The following is a 27,999-nucleotide window of genomic DNA, read 5'->3' as shown; positions in this document are numbered from 1 at the left end:
GAGAATATTTTCGGTTCCCCGGTCGTTCGTTCGGTCGGTCGGTGCTCTCTTTATATTATTCTGCCCTCAATCCGGTGCTCTAATGCTGTAGCAGGCAGCAGTGTGCTGGAGAGCGAGAGAGAGATACGCACTGATTGCATCGAGGGACGGACAGGGCGGTTGGTAGGTAGGTAGGTAGGTAGGACAAGACTATAGAGAGAGAGCGAGAAGGGGAGCGATAGTTTGTTTCGGGCCGGGAGAGGAGAGGAGATCGAAGGAAGGAAAGCACCATGGGATGTACGCTGAGCGCCGAGGAGCGCGCTGCTCTGGACCGGAGCAAGGCCATCGAGAAAAACCTCAAGGAAGACGGAGTCACGGCGGCCAAGGACGTCAAGCTTCTACTGCTGGGTAAGAAACGACTCCCCGTTCTGTCCCCCGGTCCCCCCCCCCCCCCATTCCGTATATATGAAATGAAGGAATAATTCATGAAGACGAATCAGAACATAATGGCATTAACAGAACAGAAGAAGCCCCAATGGCTGTCCTGTCTTGTCGGCTTTTTGCTGCAGGCAGCGTCGATTGTGTGTTTTGTGGTTTTGTTTAATGCAAAGTGTGAGTGTATTTCTGGGCGGAGGTGCTCTCCGTGGTACTGAACGATTCCCCCCATCCATCCATCCCAGTTCCCCATACACACAGTCTGTCTGAATGCAACCCTTCTCCCGTTCTTCACAGGAGGTGGAGAATCAGGCAAAAGCACCATCGTCAAACAGATGAAGTAAGTAGTTTTTTTAATTCTTATTATTTAAAAAAAAAAGAGCGTTACCCATCACATAGAATCAGATGTTATGCTGTAGGTAGCCTCTAAGTAAAGGCCTGAGATTGCGTCGCCTCCATCCCTCCCTCCCTCCCCCTTTAGCTGTCCATTCTTAAGGCTTGATCCGCCATGTTTCTAGGCTACTAGAGAGAGAGAGAGAGAGGCCGTAGCCCTTTTGGCTGCCGGTTGCTGGTGGTGAAGCATGCTCCCCCCCCCCCCCCCCAACAGATGTACAAGCTGTCAACGCGACAGCTTGTAGATCAGTTTAGATTTTTATTTTATTTTATTGGGGGGTGGGGGTAGGGGAGCGACACCGTCGTACTACGAAGCTTAAACGAGCTGGCTATAGGGCGCTGTTCACTGCAACGGTGCTGACTGACATATAAGTTGGAGGTTTGGTTGTGCTTTATCTGGGTTATTATGGTGACAAGAATACGGGCGCGTGTGTGTGTGTGTGTGTGTGTGTGTGTGTGTGTGTGTGTGTGTGTGTGCCCGCGCGCATTCGTGCGTGTGAATTATATTGTGAGGTCACTGACTACTGCTCCATTAGCGAATACCTCTGCCTTTAATCTTAATGGCTTTAAGTGCCTGATATCGCCGGAGTACTTTGCCTTATAAAGCGGATTTACGCAGAAATATGGCATCTAAAACCCCGCATGAAAAAAAAAATCCTTCCCCTCCTCCTCCTCCTCCCCGTCTAATCTAAATCACTTCATATCTAAATCACTGTTATTTATTTAATGATGTTGATCTAAAACGCTCTGTTTAGATATGTAGTACTGTATGTGTCCATTGAGATACTATTTGTATTCATTCACATCATGATGTCTGGAATATATATTTCTCATTCTTTATGCTCGGGGGTAGGCTAAAATAGGTGTATAGCTATAGCAATCCTTTGCTAGCAGCAGCTTCCTCCTTTGCAGCTTGCATCCATCCTCCCACCCTGCAATACCCCCCCCCCCTGCAATGCATTGCACCCTCCCTCCCACTTCTTGTGTTCATTTTGAGGGTGTCATCTCCATTCAATGCTTTACCTTTAACCAGTGCTGGGTTTGCGTGTGTGCGTGTGCGTGCGTGCGTGCGTGCGTGTGTGTGCGTGCGTGCGCGTGTGTGTGTGCGTGTGACTGTGTGTGTGTGAACCCTCCAGAAGATGCAGGTACATTTTGGGTTAGTTTCAGCCTTGGCCGATGTGAGGAGCAGTGTATTATGTGCTGTTGAATTTGATACACTGAGCGTCGAAGCCATTAGACGATCACACATATAGGCTAGTATTTGGAACCTTCTGTGATTAATGCAGTTCTCATCTGTCACAGTGTGCACCATTTAAAATAACTGGTGGTGTGTGTGTGTGTGTGTGTGTGTGTGTGTGTGTGTGTGTGTGTAATTATAAGTAAAGCAATTGTGTTATTCAACATGACATGTCCTGGTGAAATACAGATTGATACAGTAGTCCTGCGATGTAATGAGGAAAAGCAGAATAATAATAGTAAATAGTAATGATATAATAATATCCTACATTTCATATAGCGCTTTTCTAAATACCCAAATATGCTTTGCAGGCGGGAGGATTATTAGGAAAGAACACTAAGAAAAGGATAAGACTATAAGGCATATCGTCAATGAAAGCTGTGCGCTGATGAGAGGAGGGTATGGGCACTTCACTGGTAGTTTTGGGGAGTGCATTCCACAGGATTGGGGCAGTTGAAGCAAAGGCTCTATCGCCCCAGGTATACGTTACTTGGTCCTGGGGACCTCAAGGAGGTTGTTGTCACCATGCAGACCTGAGAGAGCGGGAGGGGACATGACACTTGAGGGGGGGGGGGGGGGGTGATTGAGAGGTATATGTGGGCCTGCATTATTCCATGCACACCTCATAGAATAGACTAGAGTGTGTGTGCGTGCGAGAGAGAGAGAGAGAGAGAGAGAGAAAGAATGAATGTGTGTGTGTGTGTGTGTGTGTGTGTGTGTGTGTGTGTGTGTGTGTGTGTGTGTGTGTGTGTGTGTGTGTGTGTGTGAGAGAGAGAGAAACAAAGATATAGAGATCATGACAGAGAAACAGGGAGAAAATGTGTGAAATTGTCAAGGGGAACATATTTGCATTATTCATTTGTATGGCATAGTTAAAGTGCACATGTAAAAATATGTATTACAATTCTAGCCATTACACTAAGGAAAGACTAAGTCAGGTATTCATCATTATACCGACCGTAATGATGGGGAATGCAGAGAAGCTTTTGTGCTTTTCCATTCGTAGAAGGTTTGGCTTAGACCTTTCTCTAACGTCAGGTCTAAAAGTGCTATAGGTTATACATTTATGTTATGGTACATTATGCGAACCTATAATCATCAGCCTATGTGTATTGATGAGGTTATAGGAAGCCATTGTGTCGTACTCCACTTATACTAGCAGTATAAGGTGAAGTTGTGGTGCAGTGGAATAATAACAGTATTCAATAAGAAGGATTTAATTAGTGTTTAATAAAGCAACAAGCCCCGAGAGAAGCGTGGTTGACTGTGATTTTGGACTTGCTAAGGGCCCGGGGCGTCGTTAGGCACTCTGCTTCCCCTTCGTGCCTAGCAACGCACCTTAGCTGTGCTTACAATCAAAGGTAAACCAAGACCTGGCACGGCTTGTTGCTTTTAATTTTTTTTTACTATAGTACATATGGCAGTATGAACTGGAAATCATAGACATATATTTGACTGTGGCGCAGCCAGTTATGATCAAGGACTGTAAGCTCTCCGTTTTAGAATTCAGGATGTATGATGGACTGAATAACATGACAGGGAAGTTATTAATAAACCGTCTATACTTAGTCGACTTGAGTTGGCTCTGTACTTGTTCGGTCCCTTTCCCTCTGTTTTATCGACAATAGGCGAGCAACACGCTCACAACACGTCCGTCCGTCCCCCCCTCCCCCCCACAATAGGGATGCCAGGGTTCAAGTGGTTAAAAGCCAGTACCAGGAATTGAAATGGGATACTCACAAACACGCGCTATTCAAGATTATGCACCGAATATGTGAATCTATATCCACCTCTTACATCATTCATCTGCAACCATCCATCTGTAGCACAACGGTGTTGTGTGCTGTAAATAGCTGTTTTACAAACTCACACGTGTCTTGTGTGAAACGGCTATTTTCAGCACACGACACCGCCGTGCGACAATTATCGGAAGTGAGGTCGCAGAGGTAGAATCCAGACGAACCATTCCCTGGGCCACATTGGCCAGGTTAATGGTTAGTACTGGGGGATCCCGAGGCCTTCCCAGGCCAGCGTGGAGGTAGAGTGAATCTCCCACTCCCCCACCTGGTCCTTGTGGCCACCTCTCAGCTGGACAGGCCTATTGGAATCCTCCCCAGGGAGGCAACCAGGAGGCCCAAACCTCTCCAGCTGAACTGGCTCCTTTCATTTATTTTATTGTATTCTTTGAGTGGCACAAGCCCCTCCTATGCCCAGCTTTGTGTGTTTGTGTGTGTACCCCATATAGCGATGATTTGATTGGCTGAGCAAAGTACGTATTGAGGATAAAAACTGAGGACAGAAAGGTTAAGACGGAAAAGTGAGGACGCAAATTGTGATTGTATGATAATAGGAGCGCCCCTCACTTCACACGGGTGTGATTTTTAATTTAGTGAGTAGCCTACCCCAATTATTTTGTATCCCTTTCTGTGGGGCGCTAGCCCCGCCAGCCAAGTCTATGAACTTTTAATGTTTGTCGAGAGCCGAATTATACATTTCCTGTCCCGCAAAAGTCTATGGAATCTAACATTTGTTTAGGGTAAATCGTGATGTAATTTGTGCCAGCCAACTTTTCTATGGACTTTAATATTTGTTTATTAGGGTAATGACAACGTGAGGCGTCATCTGGGCCGATGTACATACATACTTGCCCTCGCTGCGCCCCTCACTTTTTTCTCTCCCCGGTGTAGTTGTTTATGCCAATTTATTTGACACTGCTGTTGTACCCTACTGGCTCATCTGCCAGCGAGGAGCCCCTGAGGAGCCCCCACTGGAGGAGTACATGCAGAGACAAATACCCCCCCGCCGCCAGGCTTCCTTCCTCCAACAAGGGCAGTTGTGTTCATTAACCCATTTAGGCCTGGAAAAAAAAGTCTTCTAAATCCTGACAGTTTTCTGAAATGCCTATGTTTCTAGGCCTATATCACTCAATATTTCATGTCAAGGACCCCCAAAAATATATGAAATTGGCCACTGACCCCCATCTGAAAATGTGTTGTTTCAGGGACCACCTCCCAGAAGCAAAGATTTGAGTTAAAAACGTTCGCTCTGAAAGAGCATATATTCAAAGCTTTGCACCACATGTTCATGATCTTTCAAAAATAGCAGACCTACAAGCTCATAGTGCGCCACTCTGTGGCGCGCTATGAGCTTGTAGATCTGCTATTTTTCAATAGCTAAAGCATAACATAGTGCTAACACCAAAATGGGTTCCCGGCCCAAAATGGGTTAAAGACACTTGGCCAAACCGGATGCACCCTAGGTGGATCGAAAGCCCCAGATGGTACCTCCTGCAGGTCTAATATGGGCAGGTATACTTCACCTCCTGTGGGCCTGCACCACCCGAGCACACCCCGACTGTGTGCTCCACCCCCTGCAGGCCTGTTGCACCACCACCACCCGAGCACGCCCCGACATGTGTGCTCCTTTCTCCGCAAAGGAGCAGCAGTGTCTCTCTATATACTCCGAGAGGAGCCTCTCTCACGGATGGCTGAGCTTCTCTTATTCCACTGAGGTTGTGATTGTTTATGTGCAGCGTGTGTGTGTCTCTCTCTCTCTCTCTGCACATGAGAGCACTGGCGTAGCCACGTGTGGTGCCCCCTGTGCCACCTGACGAGGCAGCTGGCATATACCCAAAATGGAATCACGTTTGACTTATAGGTATATAACAACGCTTAGTTCAAAACTAAATCTATCGTGGGCTAATTACATTTTAAATAAATTCGGAATTGTTTTGGTAAAAAAAACTAGAAAAAAAAAACTATATCCATAGCACAGCATGACTACAATTTACAATTGAAGCATTTAGCAGACGCTCTTAATCCAGAGCGATTTACAGTAAGCAAGAACAAAACCTGGTAATACAACCACCATCATGGGAGACAATCTGTGTAAACAATTCAATGCCTGCGACTCATGCTAGGATATCGTTGCTGTCAGGCATTTTCTAATCTAGACCTACAAACTTGTACGTTTTGAGCTTGTATTATTCTGCACATTTATTTTATTTTGTATTAATATAGTATAAAGTCAGCTTACATACAGGTAGGAGGTTTCCACCCGACAGAGACGATATGCTCTATACTTGCTAGTTCATCAAATTCAATGTTTGGCCTTGCATTGAACAGAACGGGCAGGCTGAGTGGTGGTGTTGGAGTTGTGTTGTCTTTTTTAGTTTTTGTTTTATGAGGGGCTCCTTTATTCAGCTATTAGTGTAGATTTCCGTCTTACACAAAGACGGGAAATTAAATTCCCATTGACAACGAACGGAGAATTTACATCATATGTGTCTGATGATGTACGATGATAAGAGTGCCCCTCACTTCACACAGGTGTGATTTTTTTTATATTCACTAGATGAATGTTTTGATAACATTACCATTTCTGTTTGACATAGGATACAGTAGTCTCATATGAACAGTATTCATAAATAAATGTGAATAGAACCGTGATCCTTCCTGGCTGGACATTCCTCCCTCGGGGTAGGAGAACATTACACTGCATGTGTATGTAATCAATACACAGATTAGATTTATTTTTTGTAGACCGTAATAATCCCTAATGCTAAAATGTAGCTTTTTATTATTCAGCCTTCAGTTGTGTTTGTTTTTAATCGATGCATGTGCGTGTGCGTGCTCCTGAAAGACCTTCGGGGGGGGGGGGGGGGGGGTCTTACCTCTGATCATTACACTTAAGCTATACGGCTGCCCCTAATGTGATATTCATTCAAGATGTATTTATTCTCGGGGACACGGTGGCGCAGTCGGTAGCGCTGTCGCCTCACAGCGAGAAGGTCCTGGCTTTGAATCCCACTGGGGACGCTGTGGGTGCTGGGGGTCATCGGCGTCCATACCCCATAGGTGGGGTTGGCGTAAAGGGCCTTTCTGTGTGGAGGGAGTTGGAAACTCCCCCTTGTCGTCAGGTAAAAAGAAGTGGCTTGGACTCCTCATGCATAGAAGGAAGCATGAGGTCAGTCCACTGCTGTAAAATACATCTACTACTCTACTATTACTGTTGAAAATTATATAAATGAATTGGGGAAAATAAAAGGCATTTGCAAATGTTGCAAATACGTATGAACCATGACAAATTGTGGAGCACAGTGTGGAGACCTGTTTTTGTTAAGGATACTAGAGTGGTTAATCAATGTAGTCTCTCGGGAAAAGAGGACACTGTTTTCCCTTTATTTTTTGACGATGGGTTCTCAGATTGACCTCAATCTGCATCTCATTCTATGTGTTAGGGCTACAAGCAGATCTACAGATCTTTAGAAATATAAATAATTAAACAACTAAATGAACAAATAATCGTCTCTATACCAATAACCTTGGTAGAGCTAATGTGGATGTTGAGAACCCAGCCGATGCAAACACCCAAAGCATTTTAATCTTGCGCTGTTGACCATTAGATGACCACCCCACCTCCCTATAACTGTGTGTGTGTGTGTGTGTGTGTGTGTGTGTGTGTGTGTGTGTGTGTGTGTGTGTGTGTGTGTGTGTGTGTGTGTGTGTGTGTGTGTGTGTGTGTGTGTGTGTGTGTGTGTGTGTGTGTGACTGTGTGTGTGTGTGAATGGTAAATGGTGCATTTATATAGCACCTTTATCCAAGGCGCTTTACATAGATTGTGCATTACATTCACCCATTCACACACCGATGACAGGGGAAACCATGCAAGGCACCAACCAGCACATCGGGAGCAATTGGGGGTTCAGCTTGTCTTGCTAAGGACACTTCGACACTAACTCTGGGGGAACCCGGGTTCGAACTGGCAACCTTGTGGTTACCATCCGGCCACTGTGTGTGTGTGTGTGTGTGTGTGTGTGTGTGTGTGTGTGTGTGTGTGTGTGTGTGTGTGTGTGTGTGTGCGTGCGTGCGTGCGTGCGTGCGTGCGTGCGTGTGTCGTTGCTGTCGAGCAGAAACCTTTTATTTCCATAATTCAAACTTTTTCTGTTTTCTCAGGAATTAAAGGTCCAACGCCCCGAAAATATCACTATGATAATGTACATTCTGAAAATGCAACAGTCTGAAAACCCACGCGACGGGGCGCACTGAGCACTGGCTACTATAGGCTTATAGGGTTAGCGTTAGGCTAGTCATTTGGATGGCAGATATGCATCCATACTGGCTAAATATGGCATTAAAAAAAGCATGAATGTGTTTTTAGTGTAACTGTTGCATTATCCCAATATCACACTCTAATCCCACTCCCGCGGTCTCCTCTGGCAGAGACTCATCTCCTTGGCTGGAGGTGCCTTGTCCCCGGCCAGAATTCAGGCTCACATAGCGTAGTGTTTCTCATAAGTTCAATAAATGAGCATAAACAAATGTGGGTAAAAACTAAGATGTTTGAGGGCAAATATACTTATATTACACCAGGTAGTTTCCAGGAAGCAATCTGATTGTTGGAATAGCTCTCTATTCAAACGAGTGCTTCAAACGAGCATCACCGCACACCAAATCAAAACATAAATAAAATCACACCAGTGTGAAGTGAGGGGCGCTCTTATCATCATACATCATCTCATTCTGGCCAATCACAATTTGCCCCCTCACTTTTCCGTCTTACATATGTACTTTGCTCAGCCAATCAAATAATTGCTATGGGGTGATCAGCCAATGTTTGTGTTCACTCAAACCCGGAAAGCTGGGCATATTTATGCTGTTATTTCAGTGGTAGTGGATGGAGACAGGATTTTTGTCTAACCAAGAAACGGAACAACCACGTTCGTCTTTCTCCATGTCAGAGGTTCGTGTCTCTCTAGAGGTCTATTACTCCAATAGATCCCCAGATGCGGTTATAATATGCAAATATGTCTTCCTGGTGTATATAAAATATGCCCCAGACTGCTGCGTGACCTCATCGCAACATGTACTTGATGTACAGTATCATAGTGATATTTCTGGGCTGTGTCATGCCCCCTTTCAAGGGACACAAATACATGTTAATGAGGTTTAGAAGATTTAGAACACTTTCCTGGGGGTCTTTATGTGTGTAATATGTGGTTTTAGATATTTTAGATTTTTTGCAGTGAGCCCAGTGTCTCAGTGACATGCAAATCCCTTGACAAATCCCTTGACCCTTGACCTTGGCACCTACGGAGGGCTGCAATTCGAAACTGGCCACCGTAAAATCTGAATCGCCCCCCACCCACCCACCCACCCACGCCTTTTCCCCTCACTGTTTATGTTTCTTTTCCCTTTTTACCTCCTTTATGATGAATTCCCGTTCTGCTCTTTGTAGATTGGCTATTTTTCAATAGGCAATAGGCAATAGGCAAAGTTATTGGTGATTAGTTTTATTTATTAGTTTGCTTGCAAATAACATGATTAAGAATAGAAACATTGCCATTGGTCTAGTTTGTGGGTTTTCAACTGATTCCGATTGTGAACGAGGGACCACCACCCTGCCTTAGAATCAACCCGGGGACCACTCACTGTAGTGTTGGGTGGGGATATGGGCTAAGATTAGTGCTTTTGTAACACTTGCTATGCATCACGTGTATATACAATACATCCCACTGTTTCTCAACCAATGGCCTGTTGACTACTAATCATTTCCTAATAATTATGACTCAACCATGCAGACAATCTGGTTACACTTCCCTCTTGAGATTGTAACTTTTTCCGTAGAATTTCTTGACCTCCAACTTGTCAATAAATGACTACATGGACGGTCATCATAGGGCAGTGGTTCCCAAAGTGGGGTCCGGGGACCCCCAGGGGTCCTTGAGGGAGTTCCAGGGGGTCCCCAGCTAAATTATAGTTTGGAACCAAATGGACCCTTATGGGTCTGTAACTCTGAGAGTATACAAATGGAACCAAATGGACCCTAACGGGTCGTCAAAATCGGACCACCTGTTGAAAACCCCTGGTCTGGTTAGTACAATGGTTACCAAACTGGGTCCCCAGATGATCAGCTTAATGTGCAACATTGTTCTCACTCAACAGTACACATGCAGACCAACATACTGTAAGGGCCGATTCATAGGCCTACTCCTATTTTAGAGCCGAATAAAAGTCAGTTCGGCTCTGTAGAGCCTACAATGTGACGTCATTTGAGGTTCGGGGGGGCTGGTACCGTCCTAAAGTCGGCTCTTCGGTGCTACTGAAAATTTCTGAGGAGCCGAAATCATTTCGGCACTACAGCGCCGAAACAGCGGTAAAATAGGAGTATGAATCGGCCCTTAGGCTACGTGTACACAGGGTATACATGCACATTTATAAAGTAAAAATGTAATTAACCTTTAAGACCTTTTTAATACCAAATTGGGCAAATTGTCAAATATTACGTAAGAAAGAGGCAAATATTTTTTAAATGCCCGATCTACAAGCTTGGCCTTTAAATCGCAGTGCGAGGTGTTGTGAGCTTAGTTCGGCTATTTTCCACAATATTTATCTGTGGAACCGAGTCAATTGTAATGCTAAGAATTCCAAGACCTTGGTCGGGGGCCCTTGCTTGGGGGCAAATATGTTTTTTTGAGGGGGCCGGGGTCCCAGTTCAAATATGATGATTTTTTGAGGGGGTCCCCAGTTCAAATATGACGATTCTTGGGGGGTCGCTGCCTGACATGTGTGTGGCTCCAGTCAGTGTTGTTTTTGGCAGCTAATTTCTATTTTAGTTTAGTCATAGTCTTTGGACTGAAACTTAATTTAGTTTTAGTCACATTTTTGTCACCTGGAATGTCTTAGTGTTAGTCTAGTTTTAGTCGACTAAATGTCATAAGATTTTAGTCGACTAAATCTTTAGTTATTATTATTATTTCTTTTCAGCATGCAACCAAATGTAAAATGACTTATACTGGATCTCTTGTCCACTAGTCCCTAACATTTTAGTCTAGTTTTTATTTGTCGACGAAATTGTCAGTATATTTACAGTCTTAGTTTTAGTCATCGTAGCTTAGTTTTCATTTAGTTTCCATTTGTTTTTGTCAGTGCAAATAGGTAGTCGACGAACATTTTTCGTCCGAATTTTAGTCGACGAAAACAACACTGGCTCCAGTGAAGACTCTGTGTGCTAATGTGTATGCTGTGCTGTGCAGGATCATCCATGAAGATGGCTTCTCTGGGGACGACGTCAAGCAATACAAACCCGTGGTCTACAGCAACACCATCCAGAGCCTGGCAGCCATCCTGCGCGCCATGGACTCCCTGGGCATCGAGTTCGGAGACAAGGACAGAAAGGTTAGTCATAGTATGTTCTTGGACGGGTTTAACCCATTCTGACCTGAGATCAGATTCATACGAGGTTTCCACTGGACACACACTGGTCTGATGAACCCATTCTGACCTGAGATCAGATTCTAAAAATGTCAGTCGTTCGCTATGAGCTTGTAGATCTGCTATTCTTCAATAGCTAAAGCATAACATGATGCTAACACCAAAATGGGTTCCCGTTCAGAATGGGTTAATCTGTCGCACCTCTTCAATTAAAGTGGATGTCAAAAGGCCTGCAGGGCTCACATTGTTTGAGTTAGCCAAGGAATTCATGCATTAACCACTTAAAGCCGATACTTATTTGACTGGATTCCCCAAAGACTATTTTGAATTTGCTTCGGTTAAAGGTCCTACACAACATGAAATTCAACTTTTCAAAAAAATTGCTGGTGTTTTTGGGGCTCCCCTATGTGTTTTATATCCCCACAAATACGCAATTTTGAACAATCAGGCTCTCTCGTCATATACTGTAGGGGCTTTTATGGAAATTGCTCTCAGGAACAGCTCAACTGATTTGGTCGTATGCGTGATGTCATCTGTATCGCCCTACTTTGTATAATTCCTCCCCCTCTTCAGTCTTCAGTTCCAAATCTGCATTTCCACTTTGTTTACAATGTCCGCCATTGTTGATTTTCCAAGCTGGCATGGAATGGAAACAACCCTGGGTTTATCTAACATCAGTAAATGACTCAAAGATAAAATAATTTGCATATCAGCGCCCCCATCACCTCAGAACATTGTGGTACTGCAGCTAAAACAGCTTCAGAAGCAAAAAAGAAATGCCATGGACTGGTTATTACTGGTTAGTCAGGGGATATTAATAAAATCTGGGGATACATTTTTTACAAAGAATTCTCTTGTTTAAAAAGGTGTCTACTAACATATCCCACATTGGTTTCTATTCAACCAGCCTATAGGGGAATTTTTGACAGCTGCTGAAAGTTGGGATACCTTACAACCATTATAAGGCAACATGTTCTAAATTTCATTATGCTTTAAGTCGCATGTGACGTGTCAAACTAGGGTGTTTTCATGATTCTGAATCCATTCCAAGCATTCGTTTTGCACGAAAAACACTCCTTTGGTTTAAAAAGGCCATAGCCGTCATCACAAATGTGATGAGGTCAGCACATTAGGGCACATTTGGGCAAGTGTCTAAGGAGTGTTTTTCGTGCAAAACGAATGCTTGGAATGGGTTCAGAATCACGAAAACCCCCTAGTCACATGCTACTTAAAGCATAGTGAAATTTAGAACATTTTGCCTTATAGGCTAATGGTTGTGTGGTACCCCAACTTTCAGCAGCTGTAAAAATGCCCCTAGGGTGGTTGAATAGAAACCAATGTGGGATATTTTAGTAGACACCTGATTGGTTAGTCATTGCGACCGGGTTTTTTTCGAACCAATGACTAAGGGCCGATTCATACTCCTATTTTACCGCTGTTTCGGCGCTGTAGTGCCGAAATGATTTCGGCTCGTCAGAAATTTTCAGTAGCACCGAAGAGCCGACTTTAGGACGGTACCCGCCCCCCCGAACCTCAAATGACGTCACATTGTAGGCTCTACAGCGCCGAACCGACTTTTATTCGGCTGTAAAATAGGAGTATGAATCGGCCCAAAGCTTCTAGGAACATCTTTGAATGCAGATTGCGGCCCCTAGATGTGTCACAGAGACTAATTTCTTTTGGGAGCGTTCTACCCATTGCTGGCTGTCTGAATACCAAAAAAATAAAAAGGTCATTAAAATGTCGACATATTATTGCTTAAAGCAGCTTTAAGTGAAATCACTGAATATAACCTTTAAATTAGCCAATCTTCAAGTTCACAAAGAATCACATTGCTACGCCCTTCTGAGCTTATCTGGCAAATGGTCACCCCCCCAGAAGTTAGAGTTCAAACAGTTAACACCTTTCAACCTGCTGTCCCTATTGTGTATACTTTATCATTAAGGGGGAACATTATATATATAACGATGTGAGCTTGTAGATCATCTGTTTCTCTATCAACAAAGTATTTAGGACTTAAGGGTGCGTGTGCGTGCGTGCGTGTGCGTGTGCGTGTGTGTGTGTGTGTGTGTGTGTGTGTGTGTGTGTGTGTGTGTGTGTCCAGGCGGATGCTAAGCTGATTAATGACGTGGTCACTCGCATGGAGGACACAGAGCCCTACTCTGCGGAGCTGCTGACCGCCATGAAGAACGTCTGGACCGACAGCGGACTCAAGGAGTGCTTCAGCCGAGCCCGAGAATACCAGCTCAATGACTCCGCCCAGTAGTGAGTGATAATAGTGACACTGCTATAGATGGGTGGTTAAACCCATTCTGACCTGAGATCAGATTAAAAAAAATGTCTATTACATCCTGACAGTTTCATTATTAACCCATTCTGACCTGAGATCAGATTCTAAAAGTGTCTTCGATTTTTCAAAATTGCAGACCTACAAGCTCGTAGCGCGCCACTCGGTGGCGCGCTATGAGCTTGTAGATCTGCTATTTTTAAATAGCTAAAGCATAACATGATGCTAACACCAAAAGGGGTTAAATACATACACACAGTGTGACACACAACTCACCAGTGGTGGGAAAAAGTACTCACAATTCTTTACTTAAAGACGGGGTGCAATGGCTTGAATGAGATTAAAGGTGTAGTGAAACAGAAATGGTGGGCATTTTATTTCGTGTCCATCATATGATATGATTACGGTCTAAAAGTGTGAAATCGTATTTTTCGTTTCACTACGCCTTTAAAAACGGAGTAGTTCTGTAATCAAAACCAGCTGTGGGAAGTGAATGAAATCAAGCTTAATTCTTATTCATGTGGGACTCTACACGTCATCACGCAGCACGTTTTCGGTCAAAGGAAGTAATTACAATTGGATGTTTATGGACTTTTGATACACAGTAATGGAAAATGTCCCATTGTTTTGGCATAGATTGTTAGGTATCCCTATATGATGACCATGGATATGATGGACATTTCCCTACGTCTTTAAGTAAAAGTGATACTGCAATATGGACATACTCTGTTATAAGTAAAAGTCCGGAATTGGAGTAAAAGTAAAGATGTTGGACCTGAAATGTAGCGTAATGGAATGGAATGTAGTGAAGTAAAAGTATTGGAAATAGGAAATACACAAATATAGTAGTTAAGTACAGTACTTAAGTAAATGTACTTACTTTCCACCACTGCAACTCACATTGTGTGCAGTAAACCAGTGTCTCTCAAACATCTTCATGTCAAGGACCTTCAGATTGATATGCTCTCTTTTGTGCCAGGGACCCCCAGAAGAGAAGATTTATGTAAAGAAAATCCAAAATTATTCTGGATTTTCCAAACCTTTAGCAATATATTATTGCAGAGCGGTGAAGTGATGTGCTGTGAGATTGTAGTTCTGCTATTTTTAAAGTGGTTAAAATGATTGTGACACTATATTAATTTGCTGGGGACCCCCTGGAATCCCCCCCAAGGACCCCTGGGCGTCCCCAGACCCCACTTTGAGAAACAATGCAGTAAACTGCAAAAGAAACACGTCATTCTATCAATCAATTTTATTTAAAATATAAAACTAAACTCACATGAAATCTTCAAAAAGGACTAGGAAGGACTTATTAATAAATCATACCTCTTATCAACTATTAATCTAATAAAACTAGTCCATACCCGTTTGGTGATATGACGATATTCTTTTTTTTCTTTCATTTCCTGGATGTTTACCGGCACACCCATGAATATACTTGAGTAGGTTAATATATATATATTAGTAGGTTAATATATATATTAACCTACTAATATATATATATTAACCTACTTACACATGGCCGTGGCTCAGCGGTCCTCACAATTTGAGCACAGAATATCTGCCACTTATACATAACGGGTGTTCCCTGTGGCACACCCGTTATGCGATGCTCACCCAATCACAGCGCAGAATGGTACACCTTCCAATCACAACGGCCAATCACAGTGACAATTTCCGTCCAATTTCAGCTGGAGACTAAAATGATTGGTCTCCAGCCAATGAGGAGAAGGGGGAAATGTCATTATGAGTGTTGCGCAATGTCTGATGACATTTCTCTATCTGCCATTTATATTTAATAGCGGGTGTCCCCTGTGGCACACTTATTATGAGATGCTCAGCCAATGGTACACCTTCTAGCCAATCACAGCGGCCAACCTCAGCACCGATTTTGGCTCCATACACAAGCATTTTTTCTGCGCCTCAAATTTAGGCTCAAAAAAGTATCATGTGATTGGACAATTGGACAATAATATACAGTGACATCACAATATTATTTATATGGCCTATAGAGCGTCGCAGTCCCGCCCCCTCGAGAGACCCGAAAAATAAATCCCCGTTCATTTTCCTCATAGACTTTTCAGAAAGTATTTATTTAAAGACGTTTACGCCGCGGACAAAGCCAACTCTTGTCGTGACAAATCATGACAATAAACACAATGTCTCGGGCCAAACAAAGAATGAGAAAGTAGAAAAAAAACACGGCAGGTTACAACACTTTTTCTGTTGTTTTTCTTCTTTGCAATTATTTGTTTGGTCCAAAATATTGTGTTTGTTTTCATGACTTTCACGACTTTGTACGACGCTTATAAGGTCTTTAAATAAATACGTTTTGAAATGCCTATGGGAAAAATGCATTGGGAGTTATTTCCTGGGCCTGGCGTCGTCATGAAAGGGGGCGGGACTGCGACGCTCTATAGGCAACCACACTCCCCACTAATTAATTCAGTCAATGCCTGTGTTCAGCCTCAATTCCCGCCACTAAGGACAGCAACTATACTTACCGGTACATACTATTAGGTACTGCACAATATAAGAAGGTTTTGCGATGTGATCTGAGCGTGTTGTGTGTGTGTGTGTGTGTGTGTGTGTGTGTGTGTGTGTGTGTGTGTGTGTGTGTGTCTGTGCGTGCGTGTGTTCAGCTATCTGGACAGTCTAGAGCGTATCGGATCACCGGATTACCAGCCCACAGAGCAGGACATTCTGCGAACCAGAGTGAAGACCACCGGCATCGTCGAGACCCACTTCACCTTCAAGAACCTACACTTCAGGTACTGAACTTAAGCACGTTATCTCCCAGCCCTCCAGGCCAACGCATGGCGCTAGTAGTGCCAGAGGAAATCCGTGTTATAAGCTTACAAGACAGGTTACTTCCGCCCGCCCCGGAAGTAATAGCCCTCCATATTTGAGCCACATTATCATTCTATAGGCTATATTATGCAATATTATGCATCGATGCACGGCGGATTCACTTTCTTAGCGTGATCAGAGTTTAGAGTTTTATATGGTCTCAAAGATCGTGGACTATTAAGCGTGCGTGCGGCCGCGTGTGCGTCGGTTCCGTGTGAAGGTCTGAGTAAAAGCAAAAATAATAATAATAATACCGGTAATAATATTTGTAACCGTTGTATTAAATGACTTTAAAGAAAGACAGATTTCTACGGGTTGGAAAATACAACAGAATTCCACGTTCTTGGCATACTTTGTGTTAAGGTACTGGAGGGGTTATAACCTACACAGGTTTTGTGTGCCGTGTCGGTTAGGGATGGGACGATATGATAATACAATTTACATGTCATGATTTTTGACGCAAAGATAATTGCGATTAACGACGTTAATAGGCTTAAAACTTAAAATGCCACTTTTGTTAACCACTTGAACGCCCCAGCATTTCTATTCTGGGGGGGGGGACGTTCACCTTGCCGACAGAAATGAACAAAATGTTAATGGTTAAACGTTTTCACAGTTTTTTTTTGTGGGTTATATACAGTATATGTCCAATATGGTAACTTGGGGTCTGCTTTAATGCATTTTGATGTTTGATAGGACCATTTCTGTGCCAGTCCCTTTATAGTGCACAGGCTTAGATTTTGATATTAGATATGTCAGTGTGTTCTGTGCACAGATCAATAGCATGGAAGCATATTTTCAGAGGCAGGCTGGAAAGGTGAAGTGTTTACACGAGCGAAGGGTTTTTGAGAACACGGGGGATGAGAGCACGAGGCCTTATGATTGTGTTTGAAGTGGATGAAGATGGAGAAGATGGAAGATGGGCAAAATCCTGGTGAATTATTCTTTGGTGGACAAATGGACAACAACAAGACCCAACAATATAGTTACACATGGATGGTTTGTGATGAACTGCACTCAGAACTCATCTGTTGTGCTCTTGTATGTTGATGTATCACCCAGCTATATGGTGGGAAAATACATTGCTGAACTACTTGAAAGCCACATTATTCTTTACCCATTCTGACCCGAGATCAGATTCTAAAAATGTCTTCTATGTCAGTCGCTCTTCGATTTTTCAAAAATAGCAAACCTACAAGCTTGTAGATCTGCTATTTTTAAATAGCTAAAGCATAACGTAATGCTAACACCAAAAGGGGTTCCCGCCTAAAATTGGTTAAAGTAGTGAGCACTGAGAAGTACAGAAGTAACTACTACTTCTCTACTTATTATACGTTTACTTTTGAAACTTGTACTTTTACTTGTGATACTTAAATACAATTTGACACCGGATACTTTACTTGAGTACATCAGTGAGGTGTATTTTCTTATGGGTGACTTACTCAAAAATATATATATATTTACCCGCATTTGGGTTCTTGTAGCAGTGTTTTGACTGCAAATGAAGCACTGGTGGGTGGGTGAGTGAGTGAGGGACATTCCTAATGAATTTGCAGCTCAACATTAATTCATCATAGTGTATCAGACAGTATGACGGAGGACAATTTCCATTATACGATTCATTGTGAGCGGTGTTTTTATGATTATCGTCCCATCCCTATTGTCGCTATGTACAGTAGCTCCAGACAACATCAGCTCATGTTGTCAGAAACTAACTCCTCCCACGATTTGTCGGTGAAAATTAGGGCGAGGTCGCGTGCACCCATCCGCCTGAGTGACATCAAACTGCTGGGCGAGTGCTGGCGCTTTGGCATGGGGGGGTCAGATCAACATATATGGATCATGTCTTGTAGTCCAGGAGCCGAAGGCGGACTTTTGGCTGAACGTGGTTTCGTCAGATACAGTTTTTTTCTCAAACTGATTCTTGTAGCTTGGGGTCACCATCATTCAAGAGGGTGCCCAGTGATATCCCTTGGGCATTTTTAATTATTGCCCGAAACCTTGATGCCCAATATAGTTTTATGGTATTTCCTGCAAAACACTCAAATTTGCTCAAAAGTGTTTATGAATGTGGATATGCACAATCTATTTGATTTATGAGTAATGCATTGTTAATTAAATAATGCAAATTAACCCCTTCGTGCCCGAAAACCCCAAATTCTATCAAATATATCGTTTGAGATTTTTTTTTATTATAGCACAAATCAGCTTTCTACAATCTGTGTTAGTGAAACTGTAGCATATTTCTTTTCAGGTGGTTGCATATTCACCTTTGCATCTTGGACCAAACATCCACAGAAGATTTCCCACAAAAATAGGGTTGTGAGATTTCATGCAAAGATCAAACCATTACATTTAAAATGTTATACATTTTAGTTAGATTTATTGAGCAACGTTTCGGTCAGGCATCCATAACTGGAACTTTGAACAGGTAGCCTATAACTCATGCCCTGTTTGAACTACTACAGCAAGGAAACTTCATTGCACATATGCATCTCCTTATGAGGAATAATGTGGCATGTGACCTATAACCTCTGTTCTTTAGATCTCCCACCATTTTGAATTATACCCAGTAGGGAAAAGTTTGTATGTTAAAATGAAGCCAGGGGTCATTGAGTATTGCAGTTTTATGAATGAATGATTATTCTTCTCTCTCCCTCCACCTCAACTCCAACCCCACACTGGGTCGGTTAGAGGAATGAACCTTGACAGGGCTGCATTGGATACAGCACAAAACCAAGCAGCAGGTGCTTAACACCAGGGCTGTCATTAAGCTCAGCTGTCAATATACTGAAATAGCATACTTCACCATTGACCAAGCAGAATCACAATCAGAAGAATTTTCAGAAGCATTCAACCAATAGGTGTTCCATCATGCTCGTTCGAAGCACAGCTGGATGCCTACTTCAACTAATTGCTTCCCTGAAACGACCTGTTGCAATAATGACTCACTCCTGCTGTAATGGGTTCAAAAATGGATACATAATTACAATTCAGCGTCAGTCACTCAGCTTAAGCTTTTCTTTTCTACCTTTCTATAAGATAGCTCGAACCGGTTGTCTTGTTAGAGCCCACTGCAGTGGTGTCCGATCTGAACTTAACCGGGATGCAGAAACTTCTAAGCCAACATGTCCGGTTTGTAAAGCCAGATGTCAAACCTATAAGCTATAAGCTAAATGTACTATATCATATGTATGTTTCATTGTGCTGGGTGCCAACGACTTAAGTTGAAGCTTTAACAAATTTCTAGATCTAAATTCACATATGAGTAAACTAAGGCTACCAATACAATCAGATGTTAGGTATGTACAGTATTTATGACATTTGAGAAAGATGTTGTGTTGCCAAAATCAACACATATAGTCAACACATTTTACAAGCAAAAGCAGCAGAACAAGATTGTCATTTTTTGGTTATACTTTTTGTATACATTTCTGGCTTGTGACAAAATACTGCCAGATATTATGAGGAGAACATTTAACCCAAAGTCCAGAAGGGTATTGTCTATGCAAAAATACATTGAATGTGCCCCTGGTATGGGAACAAAAGGGACCTGACATTACGGCCTATATATAATGTTGCTCTGGAGCTCTTTGGCGGAGCTGTTGCCCCCTCGATCCAACTACGGATAAGCGGTTAAAGATGGATGGATGGATGTACATATCCACATTCATGGATAAACACGCTATAAAGCAAAGGTGATGCATTTAGATCTAAAATAAATCACACCCGTGTGAAGTGAGGGGGCGCTCTTATCATCGTACATCATCATGCATCATCTCATACTGGCCAATCAGAATGCCTGTTGCCACAAATGTACGTCATATTTGGCGGACATTTGACCTAATTTCTCCTTTCATTCTCCTTAAATATAGAGACGTGTGGGTCTCCTTAAATATAGAGACGTGTGGGTATTAAATATTACATTAAGCTTTATTTTCTGGGATTTGTTTGTTTCGGGCATTAAGGGGTTAATAATTAAAAATGCCCAAGGGATATCACTGGGCACCCTCTTGAATTCTTAAGAGGTGACCCCAAGCTACAAGAATCAGTTGAGAAAAAAAACATTATCTGACGAAACCACGTTCACCCCCAACGGCTCCCAGACTATTGAGTGTACAGGGTTTGATGAGGTCAGATCAACATTATGGAATGTCAGAACAGGTCAGCTCCATATATGGAGATCCTAAGGGTGGCAGCGGGGGCAGTGTCTTAAGTGTACAGGGTTTGATGAGGTCTGGCAAGATATGGAGCATGTCTTGAGTGTACAGGGTTTGATGAGGTCTGGCCATATATGGAGCGTGTTTTGAGTGTACAGGGTTTGATGAGGCCAGATCAACATATGACATGTCAGAACAGGTCAGCTCCATATATGAAGATCTAAGGGTGGCAGCCTCAACATATGGAATAAATTCTGTATTGGCCAATATGGGGTGTGTCACGGTGTGGCGGACGGACAGACTGACTGACAGGTTTAGCAGGTTTAGCAGGTTTTCATAGGTTTTCATAGTAAAACAATTAACCACTTCAGTCATTTGTGAGCTTGTAGATCTGCTATTTCCAAATGATTTTATTTTATACATTTTGAAAACATGAAATGGAAGATTTGTGCACAACGATATCTTTTACTTTTGGTATTTAAGCACATTTTTACGTCAATACCTTTTGTACATTTATCCAAGTCAATTCTGAATATCAGATGTGCACTCGTAACAGAGTATTTCTGCATTGTAGCATTGATACTTTACTTCCAATGGTTTTCTATAATAACGCATGTCCAACCCCTCTCTCCTGTCAGGTTATTTGACGTGGGAGGTCAGAGGTCAGAACGGAAGAAGTGGATCCACTGCTTTGAAGACGTGACGGCCATTATTTTCTGCGTGGCGCTGAGTGGCTACGACCAAGTACTCCACGAGGACGAAACGACCGTGAGTCTCAGTCCTAGTGCTTTCTTTTGCGTCGTGGCATGTTAACCCATTCTGACCTGAGATCAGATTAAAAAAATGTCTTCTACATCCTGACAGTTTTCTGAAAAAGCTCTGAAAAAGCTCTTAGCGCGCCACTCGGTGGCGCGCTATGAGCTTGTAGATCTGCTATTTTTCAATAGCTAAAGCATGACATAATGCTAACACCAAAAGGGGTTCCCGCCCAAAATGGGTTGACGTGAACCATAGCGTCCCTATAACACGGATTTGGACATGTCAGTATAGGGGGAGAAAACATTTCAAACCTTTTCAAAACATATTGCGAACTTGCACCGCAATGCGTTGTGAGCATAGACCGTAAACAAGAAGATCTATCTATGAATGCACCAAGTCTCTGTCTATGTGTAAATCCACGTAACTCGGGAACCGTTCGCCCCACCGACTTCAAATTCGACACACGCGCTCCACGTCACCACAGGGTGACACCGTGCCCAGTGTCGAGTCGGGGGAGGACCCACGGTTGTCCAGAACCGCCACAAAAGGCCTCTCTGCCTGGGGTCTGGACAGGGCCACAGGGTCCATATGTGGAGCTGGACTGTTCTGAGTTCTGACATCACAACACTCCATATCTGGACATGCCTGACAAAGAACAAAGAACATATATGGGCGTGAAAGGGACACAGACATAATATCTGGGTGGGCCATGCATTTCCAACTTGCATCGTTCCAAGTAGGCCAGTGCCCAACAGGCACCACTGTAGAGGCTCAAACTCAAACTCATACTATCTGGGTGGGGGCATGCATTACCAACTTGCATCGTTCCAAGTAGGCCTGCAGTGCCCAACAGGCACCGCTGCAGAGGCCCCACGGGCACCGCTCTAGTTGTACCTCAATGGGGCTTTCTGTAGTCGTGTTACAGTCTCTAGTCATGGTGCGCTGGGGGAGAGGAGAGCGGGCTCTCCATTGGCTGTATAGGGTCGAGTCTCCAATTGGCTTTGAGGCCAGCCAATCATGAAAATATCGCCACTAGACCATGTGACACTAGACCATGTGACTAGATCACTAGACCAAGTCCGATCATTGTCCGATCAGCTCGGCAAGCTGATAAAAATATGGACGAAGATAACGTACGTGGTTTCCATTCCAAACCCATTGGTTTCTACAGTACCGGGAACCATGTAGAAGACCTATAGACACATACCCTACTTTATCATTAATTTGACCATAATTTAGTAAACCTCAAAACTTCTAAAAACTAGCAATGAAAACAAAGTATTTATGAAAATGTTTACTAAAAGTGATAAAACTAATATAACTATAAAGTCTGGCCAAAACCACATTCACTTGAATGGTTTAAAAACGCTTCTGCTGGACCATCAATGCATGCTAATAATGACTCTTAAAGGTGCTGTAGACGACATTTAGCCATGCACTGAATGGCATAAGGTGCACCAGTCTTACTGAGCGTCCGTACGAACACATAAGTGTGTTCAGGGGATGGGAAGCCGCTGAACACACGCACCTGAGGGTGCACTAGTGACTCTTAAAGACACGAGACAAGAGGAGTAGGACAGAGGCGCTGTGTCCTCCCGTTGGAGGCTCCTCAGTGGCAGGTGAGCCGGTAGTTATCCTATAGTGACAGCAGTACGGAGTGACTGAATGACTAAATTAGGAATTCCTACTTTAATTTAAAATAAATGGTATGCAGTGTGGTTTTGAGCTTGCAGATCTGCTACTTTGGATGCTTTTGTGTGAAGCTACGTAGTATGATCAATGAGGGCATTGGTTTACGAAAAAACACAACAATATCTAACTTTAAACATTGGCACCCTATTGCAAAACACCACCCTCTCTATTCCTGTGCTGTTCACCACTGAGTCACTGTTGTCCCTGTGCTGTTCACCACTCTCACTGTTGTCCCTGTGCTGTTCACCACTGAGTCACTGTTGTCCCTGTGCTGTTCACCACTAACTCACTGTTGTCCCTGTGCTGTTCACCACTGAGTCACTGTTGTCCCTGTGCTGTTCACCACTAACTCACTGGTGTCCCTGTGCTGTTCACCACTCTCACTGTTGTCCCTGTGCTGTTCACCACTGAGTGACTGTTGTCCCTGTGCTGTTCACCACTGAGTCACTGTTGTCCCTGTGCTGTTCACCACTGAGTCACTGTTGTCCCTGTGCTGTTCACCACTGAGTCATTGTTGTCCCTGTGCTGTTCACCACTGAGTCACTGTTGTCCCTGTGCTGTTCACCACTGAGTCACTGTTGTCCCTGTGCTGTTCACCACTGAGTTACTGTTGTCCCTGTGCTGTTCACCACTGAGTCACTGTTGTCCCTGTGCTGTTCACCACTGAGTCACTGTTGTCCCTGTGCTGTTCACCACTGAGTCACTGTTGTCCCTGTGCTGTTCACCACTGAGTCACTGTTGTCACTGTGCTGTTCACCACTGAGTCACTGTTGTCCCTGTGCTGTTCACCACTGAGTCACTGTTGTCCCTGTGCTGTTCGCCACTCTCACTGTTGTCACTGTGCTGTTCACCACTGAGTCACTGTTGTCCCTGTGCTGTTCACCACTGAGTCACTGTTGTCCCTGTGCTGTTCACCACTGAGTCACTGTTGTCCCTGTGCTGTTCACCACTGAGTCACTGTTGTCCCTGTGCTGTTCACCACTGAGTCACTGTTGTCACTGTGCTGTTCACCACTGAGTCACTGTTGTCCCTGTGCTGTTCGCCACTCTCTCTGTTGTCCCTGTGCTGTTCACCACTGAGTCACTGTTGTCCCTGTGCTGTTCACCACTCTCACTGTTGTCCCTGTGCTGTTCACCACTGAGTCACTGTTGTCCCTCACTGTGCTGTTCACCACTGAGTCACTGTTGTCCCTGTGCTGTTCACCACTCTCACTGTTGTCCCTGTGCTGTTCACCACTGAGTCACTGTTGTCCCTGTGCTGTTCACCACTCTCACTGTTGTCCCTGTGCTGTTCACCACTCTCACTGTTGTCCCTGTGCTGTTCACCACTCTCACTGTTGTCCCTGTGCTGTTCACCACTCTCACTATTGTCCCTGTGCTTTTTCCCCCGGGCAGAACCGCATGCATGAGTCTCTCATGCTCTTCGACTCCATCTGCAACAACAAGTTCTTCATCGACACCTCCATCATTCTCTTCCTCAACAAGAAGGATCTGTTCAGTGAGAAGATCAAGAAGTCTCCCTTGACTATCTGTTTTCCTGAATACACAGGTGAGTTTCAAAGCCCCGTTCACAGTGTACGCCAGTGGTTCTCGACCTTTTTCATATCGAGGCCCATTATTTATTGAGCATGTGAGCCACGGACCACTGCTTGATGGCATTTAGACCCTCAGACTAAAAACGAAAGAAAAGTTTCTTATGTTTTTTTAAGATCTTTGTCCACAATTCCATGCTGTATTGATGTTGGTACCATTAGGAGAGATACAGTAACAGGCAAACGTTGATCCAAATAACAATTCTTCTACATTCTCTACATTATCTAAGGGTCCATTATGGTTAACAACTCTCCATCATTTAGCTGGGGACCACCTTGAACCCCCTCAAGGACCACTGGTGGTCCCCAGACCAGTGGTTGAAAAGCACTGGTATATGCCGTTGTATAACACCATGTAGGCTACATTAACATTGCAATCGGATTAAAAAATAATAATAAGCCAATATTTCATCAAATTTGCATTGTATACATGTATTGTACTGGTTGACAGACGGTATGGAATGAAGGTATTGCAGATACAATTGAACATGGGTATCGTGATTAGCTCAGCAGTCGAGATTTCGGTAGTTGCGAGCGGGTGTCGGGTTCGATTGGAGCTCCAAGTATTAAACCTGTCTGTTGAACACAATTCTTAAGGCGACTTTGTTGTTTTCCGTCTCAGGTTAAACTACAGCAGGGTAAAAAAAAAAGAAAAGAAAAAACATGGCGGGCTAGTAAATACTTTCACACGAACACATCTGTTATTAATCTTATTAGCCACAGCTGTGTTGCTTACATCACTGTGTATTATAAGCTCAGACTTATGCAGCCTTTTTTTTGTGTTTTGTTTCTTTTATCTTATCCTGCATTAGTTTTTAAGCTGAACCAGAATACAACCCCCAAAACCAGCCTAAGCTTTCATTCATAAAACCAGGAAAGCGCCTGTGTCATTTTAGATTTTAGCGTTCAAAAATAGCAGATGTGCAAGCTCGCAGTGCGTCACGCAGTGCGTCAATTCGTGCCGCGCTGTAATAATAATAATAATAGCTCAAATGTATATAGCGCTTTTCTAAATACCCAAAGCGCTTTATATACAGTAGGAACACTAGGAACAGACTTAAATAAATAAATAAAAATAAAATAAAAAAACATAACAGATACAACGACAGTACAGGGTTAAAAAGATAAAAGGATAAACGAGGCCTCACTCACGAGGCTGTGCACTTGCACATCTGCTATCTTTGGACATTTTGGAAAACATTTGCAAGGGTGAGAACTACTGATTTAGAGGGCATTTTGTAGAATTAGCCTTAGGTCTTAAAAGGGCTCTGACACGACCCGAAAATACCATATATGATACTGTACATCACGTCACATGGTCTCAGTGACAACAGCCTGAAAACTCCACTCCGCCGCTCCGCCTCGTCTCGCACGCGCTACTTGTTAGCAATGTTGCGACATTTGCCGTCCTAGTGGCTAAATATGGCATTCAAGAATTATGAATTTCTATCGAATATCTTAGTTATAATGACATTTAAGGTTTTTTTTTTGTAAGGGTAACTGTTGCAATATCACACGTAGTCTCCCCCGGTCACCAAGCCCCCTGTGTCCCCACTCTAAAACCCAGGCTAAAAGTTCATACTCACAGTACAGGCTGAGAGACCCAGGGCGCCGCAGACCCAGGGAGACGAAAGGCTTCCCTCTGTGGTGGGCGGGGGTATTGTACGCGTGACATCATCATATAACATTTATTTAATCAGATTGCCGGATTACCCCCTTTTTTTGCATGTCATAAGGTCTGTAATGGATTAAGATGGCACAACAGACAGATACTGGCGTTGTGTGTCCTTTTGGCGCTTCATCTCTCTCTCTTTCTGTGTGTGTGCAACCTATGGTTGTGCCTGTGACACAAGCTTGTACATCTGGAAACCCCTTATTTGTTTATTTACTGTACATTTGCTAAGAGAGACCCTACGAGTGTGCTGTGTGTGGAACGAGCTTAATTTTTCTTATTTATTATTTTGCTATGATCTCCTAACCACCCCCCCACCCCCCTCTCTCTTATTCCTTTTCTTTGTTTCTTGGGAAACAAACAACACGATGGGAACTATGTACACAAACTAATTTCACCCACCTGTTTACTTTGACTGTGATGTAAGTGTAACCATAAGGGGCAAGGTGCGCACGCTTATCCGACTGACATGCGCAAATCTCACGCGTTGCGTTGTGCTTGCGGTTAGGGTTAGGTTAAGGGTAGGGTGTCAAGACTTAACGACTGTCGGGACTGTTAGTATGTCGGAACTTATTATTATTATTATGCCTGTACCCGACAATAAAGATGATTCCGATTGTGATTCTGTGTGTCCCTCCCACCACCAGGTGCTAACACTTACGACGACGCCACCGCATACATCCAGGTCCAGTTCGAGAGCAAGAACCGCTCCCCCAACAAGGAGATCTACTGTCACCTGACGTGCGCCACGGACACGGAGAACGTCCAGGTGGTGTTCGACGCCGTCACCGACATCATTATCGCAAACAACCTCAGAGGGTGTGGCTTATATTGAGGCCTGCAGTCCAAAAGCACAGGAGGGTTGGTTGTCATGGAGACGTATGAGGTGTTAATAATAATGATAATTTTGATGATACTAAATAACAAACAAAAAAAAAGAGCGAAAAAAAACAGAAAAAAAAACAAAAACGCATAACTATGTAAATCTAACACATGTCCGAGTGGACCCAAAGAGCTGCAGTCAGACACCACCACCACGCTGGATTCTATTGGTTTCCCCCTGTTCCCTAATTTAATTTCATAATACAATCCGATTTTTTTTTTCTTTTTTTTTTAATGTGTTTTTAATTGAATGTTTCATGTTCTGTTGCTGATTGCACCGACAACTGGGATAGATATGAAGCTGGATTAGGGGTTAGGCACCAGGGGGTTATATTTATAGCGCGGGCTGCCCCTCATCTTCTTCCGCAAAAAGAAATTGCGAGTGACGCGGCAACGTCCCGTGGCCCGCCACGAGCTGGAATAGTCCCATCCTTTTAATGTGACATTTCGATCGGCGAAAACCTTTTTCGATATTGATCTCTGCTGAATATATAACCACTGGTGCTGTGTTTGTGCAGAGCAGCTCCGTTTTGGTGTAGGCCGGGGCAGTTGCTTTACCGCGGCTAATAATGCATGATTTATACTTGGCTCGCACGTCGACGTGCCGCACATCGAAAAACAGCACATCAAAAATAGCGATCTACAAGATCACAAAGTGTCACGGGCGTGATGCTTCGCGACATTGTAGATTTGCTCCCATTTTCGACGAGCGGCACCGGCACGTGACTTGGTGAGTACAAATCACACTTTAATTAATGGTCATGGCTGGGAAGAAAAGAGGCTAATTTAGCTTTCAAAAGCTGCTTTTGCAACCCGTCCATGGCTGCTCCGTGTATACAGCAGCGGTAAA

The 27,999-nt window shown here is 43.6% G+C and overlaps 1 protein-coding gene across 1 annotated transcript; it reads left to right on the top strand.

Annotated features, from left to right (window-relative positions):
• Positions 1 to 4: 4 nt before the first annotated feature.
• LOC310878809 (guanine nucleotide-binding protein G(o) subunit alpha-like) lies at positions 5 to 27,102 on the top strand (the record flags this gene model as incomplete). Its single annotated transcript, XM_083793214.1, has 8 exons — positions 5 to 387; positions 712 to 754; positions 11,079 to 11,220; positions 13,361 to 13,521; positions 16,186 to 16,314; positions 21,192 to 21,321; positions 24,399 to 24,552; positions 26,915 to 27,102. Exons 1-8 carry the CDS (start codon positions 270 to 272, stop codon positions 27,100 to 27,102), a joined length of 1,065 nt encoding a protein of 354 aa, XP_083649340.1. The 5' UTR covers positions 5 to 269.
• Positions 27,103 to 27,999: the final 897 nt, after the last annotated feature.

Source organism: Protomyctophum parallelum (genome assembly GCF_964188405.1).
Source record: "Protomyctophum parallelum genome assembly, chromosome: 2".
NCBI lineage: Eukaryota > Metazoa > Chordata > Actinopteri > Myctophiformes > Myctophidae > Protomyctophum > Protomyctophum parallelum.
Note: the sequence above shows the minus strand (reverse complement) of the source record. Positions and strands in the feature narration are given on the sequence as shown.